Below are 12678 nucleotides of genomic sequence, written 5' to 3'. Positions count from 1 at the left end.
GGTTCTTAATTTGTTCAGACCACCGTGAGTAATCAGCAACATTAAAAAGGCATAAATTATTTAGTTCAGGGATCAATATTTTTCTTTAAGTAACACCAGTTCAGCTATACTACTATTCAAAACAGATCTCTGACATGCCAAATGTACAGGAACATTCTTTAAAGTCATTTTCCTCTTCTCATTCAGAAATGTCTTTCTTAAGTGAAAGTAATTAGATTTTAACATGAGAGGTAGTCTCAAATAAAAAGACTTTATTCGATACTTTAAATCAATCATTGTTAGACAGATGAGAGAACCTGAAACTATTTGCATGGCTGTAAGATAAAAGCTCAAATGAATTTCCAGATCAAGTAGTACACTGATTAAATCATAATGACACGTCTTGTTTCAGGTTGTGCCCATTCAGCAGAGTCATGGTGGTCACTGTGTTCCTGGCATTGCTTTTTAGAGAAGTCATCCGAATGGCAGAGGAGCTAAGCAGGTAACTGGTAGATCTCTCTTGATGAGACTTCCTCTCACAGCAAAGCTGGCTGTTGAAATGTCTCCTAAAACTCTCACTGAGCAAATACAGTGCAAAGGGGTTGACACAGGAGTTGCAGAAGCTGAGTACTCTGGCCACTAAAGTAATGATCATATGTCCTAGTGATGAGTCAATCTTATTGTAATTGAAGGACCGGTACATGTATAGCACATGGTTAGGAAACCAACAAATAGCAAAAAAGCCAACAAAGACCAGGACTATTTTTGCCAGGCGCTTTCGAGTTTCCATCTAAAAAGATAAATGAACAGAACCCAAATGAACAACTCTGAATAGACTTAATCCACATAACTGACTTAATTAAAACACGTAGCAGATACCACTTTATATTAACTCTAACAATTAACTCAAATAAGATCAGCCCTTCCTTCAAGGCTCAATTACCTTTTCCATCTCATTTACTTTCATTTTTCATGGACAGTTTACTTGCATTAACCAATCCTCAGGTGCTTGTATTTACACTATATTGGTTTATTACACACATAAATGTCTCAGGATTAAATCATATTTTAAGTATATACTGGCCCAAAAACACCCACCAAGTAAGCTAGTGAAACGTATTCCTTTTAACCAAATCTCAATGCTTGGTTGGTTTGGAAAATGACTAGTAAATTACAGGCATCAATAATCTGATGAGTAAAGCCTTAATCATGTAAACATAATATTGCTGTTTTCTTCTTCCATAAAGATTTTATCAGGAAAGATGGTTTCTGTAGGATTATGGAGTTGCCATAATCCTGAGTCAGTTGCTCCTGACTCAGCATTGCTTTCTACTTTATGTAACAATTTATATTTGTGTAATGAATAGAAACTGTTTAAAACTGCCATTTTGATTCCATGGGATTTTTCACCCTCTTTATACACATTAGTATAAATTGCAATGAAAACTTAAATATGCAATATGAAGGTATGTACATACATTTGGGAAAGTCAGGAGGTTAGATTGAGTTAAAAACAGCCACTCAATGTAAAGTTATTTAGGATGGGAGAGGGGGTAGCAGGGACTGGGGGGACCAGCAGGGTCCACAGTGGTGTTGGTGGGGTCCACTAGGGTTTTGCAGGAAAAGCATGGTCTGTGGAGAGGCTTGGGAGGAATCAGGGAGGGCTGCAGTATTGGAAAGTCTCTCCTATCCTACTACCTCCCCCACCCCTGGGACCTTCCCAGCCCCTGCCAAACTGGTCCTGATTCTGCCAGGCTCTCCTGGTTGGTTTTACTGGCTTTCACCAGTCTGAAGAGCCTGAGTGAAGTAAGTCAGGGTCAGGGGAAGAGCAGAAGGATTGGTCTGGGCTGGTGGCTCTGCAGGGGAGGTTTGGCAGGATGGGGAGTTCTCTCTCCCCACGTGACCACCTCCACCCTCAGACAAATAACCCCCCCACTCCAGCAAAACAACGCCTCCATCTTCCCTGCCCCTCTCCCCACCCCAAATTGCTTCCTTGGCTCCCAGCACTTGTGGATGCCAGTAAAGCCAACAACTGGGAGTGGCTTGCAGGATGGTGAGAATTGGCGGGCTCAGGAGGGCTGGATGGTCCATGGGAGAAGTTGTTCATCTGGGAGTGGGGCAAGGGCCTGGGGGTCTAAACAGAGCCTGGTGCCTGGGAGGGGTGGGAACAGTGCAGTCCCCAGGCTTAGGCCAGCAGCTGGGCTTTCACATCCCCAGGGCCATGCTGCACAGAAGTTCGGTCTTACGGGACCCAATATATGTTAGTCTACCTCTGAGGTACAGTTAACATAGATTGGGTTGGCCATTTTTAAATTAATTTGACCTTCCTGAACTGCTGTACAGTTCACACTTAGATCCACCTAGCGAAGGATCTAAGTGTTAGGTCTGCACTTGGACAAACTAAATTCAATTGGGTGGTCTTTTTTAACATGATTTAACTTCCTCCTAGCCTCCCTGAACATCTGTACCTAGCCTGTACATACATTTATCTTTCATTAGAAACCTGGTTAATAGGACAAAGCTAAATCCTATCTTTTTGACAAACGGTATGTCCTATATTTTTCAACATATAGATAAACTAGAAAAATAAACTGACAAATAGTGTCTCTATTTAAAAAAAAAACTTTCTAGTAGTTTCAGCAACATTATGTGAATATGCTATACTTTTCCATTCTGCAAGATCAGCTAAATGTCTCTTCGCATTTCACAAATGATGAGATAAGAAAATAATCCATGCTGATAAGTATGTATTTCTGCTTTAAGAAAATCCTACAATAGATTAAAAGTATTAAGTGAAAAAGGACACGGGTTTTTTTTATTATTAAGATTGTGCCCATTCTTCTCAGTAGGACTAAATGCACACAAAAATGTGGACAGCAATAGCTTGCCTTTTCTTTTTGTGAGCACTGTCTATTATTAAACAATTTAAGTATTTCTGTAAAGTAGTTGTACATTCCTGAAACACTTTACCTCATCTTTGTAGAACGGTAAAACTATTGTGTCTTTTGTTCTGATGAGTAGTCTTTCACTATCTTACTGTCTGCTTTTGTGTCACATTGATTTGAGTGAGTGGTTAAAATGCCCTTTCTCAAAAATCTTTATCAAAGAATGTAGAAGATGTTAAGATGGATGTGATTACTATCTTGGCATTATGATAAGCATGGAAAGTTTTGGCAGTTTTATCCAGGAAAACACCACCTTCCACAAGCCAACTTACTGTAGAAATGGGTGGAAAATTCTACAAGTTTTTTCAAGGGATTTCAAGCACTCTTTGGGTGTCTATACACAAGTGTGGAGGCTGCTCTGACGCGCTGTAATTACAGCATGCCAGAGTAGACGCGATTGAGTCTGCTGGAGCATGGTAATTACCATGCTTCTCCACGTCTCAAGTAACAGTGTCCTTGTACTTCAAAATGACAGTGGGGGCTCTTTGTCTAAGCCTTGTTGAATGAGCTTTAGATAAAGCACCCTGCCACTATTTTGAAGCACGGGGATGTTGATACATGAGATACTCCAGGTGCTTTAATTAAAGCAGCTCTCAGACCCAGTCTAATCAAAGGTCCCCACTTCCAGAGCACATGTGCCCCACTTCCAGAGCCCTTTGGTTTCAAGATGGACTAGACAGTCCAGAAGGATAATCTTTTCTGTAGTATGTCAGTCCTTCAATTTTTGGTCGCAGACAAAACAAGGGAAAATACTTAAACTTTTCCCAAACTCCTAAAAAGATTGAATTTTCACAAAATTCAGTAATCTTTTCTGATGTTTTTCTTTAATTTTAATAGTCACAGGGTAAGTAGATCAGGTGTAATAACAAGGCTTCCACTATTCTGTTCACAAAAAAGCTGTTATGAGATTTCAGCCACATGCAAATCAAAACAGCTAAAGTCAGCCTTTGATTTTAGATTTACCTACCACCACCTCTACAGGATCAGTTCTGAAACTAGAGATTTCTAATATTATTACACCATGTATAAAACTGGCTGTTTATGTTTTTTCTATGAAGTACTTTGGGAGGTACTGCATTTTTTAGTAAAGCTATTACTAGGAGCCCCGGTTATTTCTTAACGAACATGAAAGTAGAGGTTAAACCCATAATATATATGTATACACCCACCAATATCTTACTACATTAAAATACTAAGTAATGTCATCAATTGATAACATTGATGGATAACTACAAATGTAATAGTAAAGAAAGAAATGGTCTTCAGCTGCTTGTTTTTCATTGCATTTCATACATAACATGAGGTAAAAATACTCACTTGCAGGTTATGTAGATTAGTAGCAGATGCAAATCAAGATTTAAGACAGATATTTTTGAATAATACTAATTTGAATGCCTGACTGTTGGAATGCTGAAGTCTTCATAAACCTTTAGTGTGGGTGTTAGAGCTTTTGCAGTTTTATTTATAAACTTACACAACAGACACTCCCTCGCTGAGGAAAATAAAGTGCAATTCACTTACCTGTCTTTTGGAATGCTCACTATGTTCTCCAGGGATATTGTGTGCACTCTTAATTAAGGTCCTTGCAATGTGATAGTAGTAGATACTAATGATGGCAAGAGGGATAAGGAAATACACTAAGAAAATCAGAACGGAGTGGATCTTTGGGTGCATCTCATCAGTCTGGGGGTATGGTATGCAGTCCAGGAAACTGACATTATCTGTGTCGTTGATGATGGCCAATTCAGAGAACACTGCTTCAGGGACTGCTAACAGCATGGAGATGATCCAAATGGCAATAGCTTTAATACAAGTCCACAGGACAGCGCTGGATGCTTGGATATCCATGGGATTTACAATTGCTTTGTACCTGGGGAAGGTAAAAAATAAATAAACTGTCATAAAATAAATGATACTTATTATATAACATTTTATGCATAATGAACTACATGCTTTTGATGAAAAAGTGTAATTTTTTTTTCTGTGTGACATACTTTTATTTGTAATCAGTCCACTTATTAGACTATATTTATTGGACTAATGTATGTGACAGGCAAGGATGCTTGTGGGTGATATCATTTATTGGACCAACTGCATTGTTGGAAGAGATTTTTGACAAGCTGTTATATATATATATATATATATATACACACACCATTTTAAATTATATTGTTATTATAATTATAATATTGTATTATAATATCCTATTGACAGAATTGATGACATTCATAATCAACTACCAAAAAGTCAAAATCATTCAACTGAGCAGAAATATATTACCATAGTAAAATAAAATATATATTTAAAAAAATAGAAGTAGAAGTAATGGGACAAAATGGCAAAACTTTTCTGTTAGAAAAGACTGAAAACTAAAACTGTCCATGGGAAACGACTGAATTTTACTTACTCAAAAATTATTTTGAAAGAGAAGTATCAAAACTGTTGACATGCATTGTGTAGACATTTTCATAAACACTGATTATGCAGTTTAGAAAAACCAAAAAAAGTCAACGTCAGCTAATTATTGTTTACATAAAAATTTCAATTAACCTGACCTAATTTTTTTTTCCAGATTTTGGCTGAAATGTTGAACTTATTTGAAATAGGGCTTTTAAAAAAAATCAAAACATGGAAAAATGGGGAAAGTTTCCCATACAGCTCTAAACAAAAATATGTATTCGCTGTAGATACATAAATTCTACAGGCCGCCTAAGTAGATAACCAAGGATAGACTTAACCACAGTCTAAAAACAGCCACTGTCTGTACACTGTAGTTGTACTGTTGGAACGAACTCTGACTCCAGGCATGCATATAAACTCCCTAGATTACAGATCGAGGCACAGAGATGAGGGCAAAAGTTCCAGGTCCAGTGCTCCTCCCACACTGTGAGCAAGTAGATGAGAAGAGATGGTTTTGTATCCATATGCACGTGTGAAGCTGCTGGGAACCAAGGGGAACATAAACTATATCACATAAAGGCCAGTAGCAAATTTTTAATCTCATGAGCCGGGGAATTTTTTTCCTCCAAGGAGTTTGTCTGAGGCACAATTCAACATGAGTCACTGTTCACTCTCCCTTCACTCTTCTATTGAGACAACGAGGGCTATATACCTCCTGTTGCTCAAGGCTGTAAATAAGTACAGTACCTGGCCTTTCAGACTGGGTAGTCAAAGGCAGCTGGATGTGATGCTATCTACATCACTCTCTCATGAGGCTGGCTATAGGAACTGGCATGTCTTACCCGCCGTATCCCAATGGATTGTTTGGTCCACACTGAACTTTGACTTCTTTATACTTCACATAGTCAAAGAGCTGAAAACAACAGACATTTCTATCCAAAAGTTCACCAAAGTCAAAGGAAAGACCTTTGTTGATTTCAGTAGGCTTAGAACCAGTCCCTGAAGCAGAAAATTGAACTTGAAAAAACAAGCTAGTCGTGATCATTTACGTTCATAATTTCTCCCAAAACAGTATTCCCTGGGCACCTAGGTCTACTGGATATCCTTTATGGTATCAGGCAAGAGATAACAAAATTCTGTAGAATATGAAGGCTTCCAAGCATAAATCATGATCTTATTAGGCAATAATTTGTTTCCTACTGCTGTCTTCTTTGATATCATTACAGAATGACAAACCATCTGTTTCACTTTGACTGAGCTGCCTTAAGCTGACATCTGCCTTTTTTAAAACTTGTATAGTGCCATTTTCTTTCTTTTAATACTGTGCATTTACAAGTCATATTTTTCTTTCTCCCACTATTTTGGCTTCCCATTATAGTTATATTTTTCTTTCTCCCATTATTTTGGCCTCAACAATATCATTTGGGACTGTGGTCTCATCAGCTATGCAGCATTTTGCCTGTTCAATACCTAAACAAGAAGCTGCCAAAAATTGATGCTGGTGATTAGCAGTAACCCGTCTCAGCTTGTAGCAGTTTCACACTGTGCCACTGGAGGTGATCACTTTAACATTAGATTAAAAAAAGTGTATGATCACTTGAAAGAAAGATCCCAGGGCCCTTTTCACAGGATCAAGGATGAGCAGCCTGGCAAATATCACCTTTATGTTCTGTCTACCTAAATTACCCATGTAGTTTCAAATGGCTTCAGTATTTAAAAGGTTACAGTAGTCAGTCTCTCTTTGCCTAGGGTCCACTCCTATGATATGGGATTGAAGATAACATGTATTGCAAGGCATTCAGCACCTAGAAGAATTTGGACAATCAGTTGTCCCTGTAAAAGAAGGTAAAATAGAAAACAAAATCCAGATTAGAGATGAAAGAAATATAAATGATGAATTCAGTAGTACAGTTAAGGAAGGGTGCTAGAAATCATTACCAGGCTTCTTTCTTTGTACAGAGCTTTCATTGAGTTAGATTAAGGGTGTCAAACTTATGGTCCATGGGCCAGATCCAGCCTATGGAGCCATGTCATATGGGCTGAAGGGCTGATAAAGGGACTGCGGATTCAGGGGAAGGGCCTGCCACTGAAATCCAGGGCACAGAGCCCCATTGGGCAAGGAGTATTGACTGCAAGAGGTGAGAAAGAGGTGTGTTAACCCCCACTGCCTCTGCTCACCCCACCGCTGCTGTTTGGCCAACGACCAGATCCAAATCCAGCCCATGGGGAGGTCTGTGGTTTAGGTCCAGCTAGATGGGAGGGTGTTTGTCACCTCTGATATAGCTAATAGCATAGCTTGAAATCTATTAGATGCAAGTTTTCTATAAATAGAATTGACAAGGATTTATTTTGGAATAATATTTGGAAATGAAGCAAAATATGGAATATTTTTTATTTACTTAAATTATCAGTTAAAATCTACCCCCACCCCCCATTAACCTCTTAGGTGAACCTAGTCAACTGTATGTTGCCATTTAGACCAGGAAGTTATTATAAATGAGTCCCTGTTTTAATTATAAGTCTTCACACACATTTGAGCTTCTTCCATCCTTTATCTTTGCCACTGCTGGCAAAAGCAATTCATTTCTAGCAATATTTTTATAGTGAACAGTCTTTCTTTGGAAGCTCGTGCCTCAGCCTATAAACACATTTAAATGGTCCCTTGAAGCCCCACTGTGAAGACATTAGGTAGAATCTGGTTGCTTTGGGCCCACAAAGGGTAGCTTTTGTGTAAATCACAGATAAATGACCAAACTGTGTAGGCATGATTCTAAAATCCTCCAGGTAGCATGTCTCCATTATTAGTACAGGGTGACAGGCAGGTAGCGTATAGAGGTAATGAGAGGGCAGCTATGGACTCCTGCGTGGCTAGCTGCCCACCACTAAGGCTGCACAGAGCCTGAACTTGCTTTAAGCAAGATCAAAGTTCTCTTTCACATGCCGCATTTTCAACATGCCAAGAGTTGCACCAGCACCCACATATGGCATGCCTCACAAGAACACCTACCTGCCATCAAATGCTGTCTGCATCCCTGTCCTTCAACAACCTGTGGACCCCATGTAAGACACTCCCTATTATTCTCCAGCACACACCTCCCTTTGTCCCTTCATTTGTCCTACCCACCATCCTCCAGGGCATCCTCTTATGCTCAAGGGGACCATTCTTGGTCACCCTGCCATGCCGACCCTGAGGGATATGCAGTATAGGGGGCACAGCCAGAGCTGTTGTGGCCCAGACTCTCCACAGGTGAGTCCCAGGAGGGAGAGGGGCACCACATTCCAAAGGAAACACACCAGTTCAGGAAAGGTTAGGGCAGAGCAAGGAGTGGGGCACACTGCCAGAGATGTGCCTCTCTCATTAGAGAGCACAAGCCTCCACAGGCCCCCTATACCCACAGCCCCAGGTTATGCAAAAGTGAGCTGCTCACTAACAGAAAGCTGCCTGACAGTGCCTGACTGCTCAGAGCAGAAACATTGCTTGATGTATATGTGATTATGGCAGAGCATTTAAAATGGGGCTGTTTATATACCCAAGGCTCAGCTGATTCTACTGTACTTCAGGGATGCAGCCCATGGATGGGAAAACCATCCTTGTATCTAGTCACATTGTGGCTGCACAACCAAGCAGGGAGACTTCCCAGCAGGCTCTGACTGACAAGGCAAATCCAGGCTTCACTTAAAGGGACCTGCCTACAGTCTGCCCACTGTTAGTGATCACAAAATGAAACTAGTAGATAGCATATTTAAAGCTAACAAAAGGAAGTTCTTTTTTACACAGTGCGTAACTAAAGTGTGGTATTCATTGCCACAAGATGTTGTAGAAGCTGACAGTTCAACCAGATTAAAAAAGAGTTTGGATAGATTCTTGAAGGAAATGTGCCTCAGTAGCTACTGAGCATGGAAGTTAGGGATATAGCCTCTGAATCAGAACTTCCTAGACATTAAATGCTGGAGGCTACAAGTGAGAGAGGAACAATGGAAAAAACCCTGGTCACACACTGCTCACTCTCCCTTTCAGGATCCACTCTCTGCCATGGTACAACATGGGATACTGAGCAAGATGGACCAATGGTGTAACCCAGTAAATGGCATTTCTTACTTTTTTTGTTCAGAATGTACACAGAAAATACACACCTCCAAAGATGGAGCATGCTTAGTGGATCCACAATCAATACATACAGCTACAGAATAGCCATGTAGCTCACCTATGCTTGTAAATGTAATTTAATTCTGAAAACAGGGAATTAGAAGCACAATTATGCATGTTACCATCTAAGTGGCACTTATGCAACACTTACACACCTAATGAAGGAAAAATATGTGGTTCTTTGACAACAAATTGCTTCTTACTCTGGGTAAACAGAAAGCAGAAAATCCAGGTGTGTTAATTGTATGTGGAGACATGCCCAATAGCAATGAAATAGTATGAGTCAGGATAATAATGTCTACCATATATTGGCTTGTTTCATGAATAAAATGACAATCCTTTTATTTTCAGGATGTATAACTATGGGTGTTTATACATATGCTCCAGGAGTGGTGGAGGGGGGTACTTTAATTAGAGCGGCTCCAAGAGGTAACTCGCTTGCACAAGCATTGAATCTGCACTGTTAAAAACAAGCCTGGACACAGTCAGGGCCTTAAAACCACACAATAAAAAATCTTCATTAAATCATTTGCAAAAGCCAATACTGTAGTCAAAAGGGTATATCTTCACAATAATGCTTAAGGAACTTCATTTTGAGTTAAATCTTCTGGAGACAAGATCCATTTACTCAACGTTTGACATCAGTCTTATACATATATAATGAAAACAATTTCTCTGCCGCTTTCCAGAAGCCAGTCCTTTCAAACTATTTACAAAGAATGATGATTAACATGGTTCGTGTGCAGGAGAATACAAACAGATTTATTTTCCTTTTATTACCAATACAGCTATTCAGGTTAGAAAACAGCTCTACTAAAGCCAGACTACTAACCGCAATTCCTTATGTCAGCGATGTCAAACATGCCCCACAGGCTGGATCCAGCCTGCAAAACAATGCCATCCAGCCTGCCAGGCTAAAGGCAAGTTACTGAAAGCTAAAACAGTAGCCAGAGAGGAGCAGGACGTGCTACAGAATTTTGGGCCCCTGGACATAGCCAGCAGCAGCAGGAGGATTCCCATTTCTGTCCTGGACCCATCACAGTCACTGGCCTTCCAGATCCAGCCTGGGAGGAGCCTCATCCTCTGGCCATGGCTCAGAGTCTGGGGTCAGTTTGACACCCCTGTCTTACATAAATAGAAAATGTACTCTAGACCAGGGGGTCGTTTCACCCTGTGGCACCATGCAATGCTAGCACTGTTAGGTGTGTAACACCTACACATAATTCATAAGAAATGATCCAGGTTTTCTGTTTGTGGCAGAAAAACAGGGATTTTTCCATTAAAGGAGAAAAACAGATTTTCTCCTTTAAAGGAGAAAAACACAGGAAACCACAGGTTTCCCCTTGCAGGCTGGCAGAATTCCAGCCTACAAGGAGCTAAAGGGAGCAGGACCCAGGTAAGAATACAGCCCCAGACAGTGGTGGAGAGCAATGTCTGCAGGTAAGTCGAGGGGATTTGTGCACCCACAGCCCTATGCCCTGCTGGGTGCAGTGGCTACACATTCCCACCCTGGCCCCAGGTCCTACACACCACTGGCCCCAGTCCTGTCTGCCAACCCTTCCCCACTCCCTCTCTCTCACCATGGCAAACTCACTGCTGCCATGCAGGCAGGGGGTGCCTCACTTTGGTGGTGCAGCTGGTACAGGGCTCCTGGCAACAGTGGCAGCAGCTGTAGCACTGAACCTTCCTGCCCTGCTCTGTCCTTCCATGCCAGGTCCAACCCATTGGGCAGTGGAGGCACCAGCAAAGTTGGGGGGAAGGCAGGCTGTGGGTTGGGAGTGTGGGGCACCAGCATGTCAAGGCTGCTCAGCACCACAAAGCAGCAGAAGGGACAGGTTCAGCTGGACCCACATCCTGGTATGCAAAGGGAGCAGGGGGATCTCTGATTTTCTATGATAAAAAAAACAAAATCAAACACCAAAATATATAGGCATTTAGAATTTATTTTCTTATAATGATTGTGGCATTAGTAGGTTTCTAAATTGCTTTCAAACTGTAAATATGTCAATAAAATTTTGTGTTCAACTGATACCTGTATATATAGTAATGCTGCATTTTAAACATGGAAAAATGGGGATGGGGGGGTGGGTTAATCAGAGAATTTTAGATTTTTTTTTAAATTAGAGAATTTGGGATTTTTAATCAGAGAAAACCAGGATCCCTGTAAAATAAACCCAGAAATTTCAAAGAGGAATTCATAGTGTCAAACAGTCTGACCTGTTGTGGTCTTTGCAACAGAACTGCTCTGCTATTGCTCCATTGTCAAAAAAATGAGTGAGAGCTTGCATTTTCTGAGCGCTGTCTAATTAGCTCCATAGTAAACATCTCAGCATCTACACATGTGGCCCTATTAGGGCACTGTAAACTAAACACTGTGCCACAGGTTAGTACTTGTAAATATAAGTAATATCCTTCAGCAGAGCTTTTAGTTCACCACAATGTACATGTAAATGCTGACCCAGCTGGCTAAGGCATGAGGAGGCTTCAGTGTGGGGGCCACCTGCCAGCTAACCACACACTGAAGTACCCTCGTGCCCTAACCAGCCCCTTTGCAGCATGTTGAGTCAGGTCGGAGAAGTGTCAGGCTGGCAGGCTGACCCTCCCAGGGTCCTCTGGCTGCCAGGGCTGCTCTGACCCAGCTCAAGGTGCTGCAGTCCCAAGCACATGTTCAAATGTGGCTTCTGGGAGAAATACATTCTGGCACAATGTGTGCAGGAGTGTACTGCTTCCAATTAATTTCACGTGTAGATGTGCCCATTGAGAAAAAAGGGTTCTTCTATTTAATTTTGTTCCTACTATTTTGATGACTGAGTGTGTTTGTCTGAGACAGCAAAAAAGATGCTAATGGTTCCAGCTATTGCCCAGGAGATGCAAAGGTGTTGATTGCTAAAATACAGTTTAAAGCCATTTACTACAAACTGCTGTTGTATTACCCTGATTTATGCTGAATGTTGTTTGAATGCTAGTGGAGGTGTTTTTTGATTTAGGACACAGCTTCTGTTGGAAGCCCCATTTCTGTGCACTGGGGCCAATGCATGGACTGCAGTCACTCACCACAGAATGGCATCTACCGTGCACAACTATTTACTGACAACTTACTATGTGGCTAGCTACAGACTGGAAGCAAAGGAAGATATTGCTGAGATTAACACTGTAAAGGATCATTGTGAGTCTAAACACAGAATGAAATTTTTGTATTTGGCATTT

General features: G+C 40.9%; 1 protein-coding gene across 1 annotated transcript in view; it reads right to left on the bottom strand.

Annotated features, from left to right (window-relative positions):
* Positions 1 to 367: 367 nt before the first annotated feature.
* Positions 368 to 12678, bottom strand: part of NMBR (neuromedin B receptor) — a 30665-nt gene continuing 18354 nt past the window's right edge. Inside the window, exons 2-3 of the mRNA XM_019526749.1 lie at positions 4446 to 4794; positions 368 to 769 (exon numbers count right to left, since the gene is read on the bottom strand). Of these exons, the coding sequence (XP_019382294.1) occupies positions 368 to 769; positions 4446 to 4794 (751 nt within the window). The remainder of the gene's footprint in view (positions 770 to 4445; positions 4795 to 12678) is intronic.

Source organism: Gavialis gangeticus, unplaced genomic scaffold (assembly GCF_001723915.1).
Source record: "Gavialis gangeticus isolate Ggan-Ray unplaced genomic scaffold, GavGan_comp1, whole genome shotgun sequence".
Lineage (NCBI taxonomy): Eukaryota > Metazoa > Chordata > Crocodylia > Gavialidae > Gavialis > Gavialis gangeticus.
This window is presented reverse-complemented; position numbering and strand designations above follow the sequence as displayed.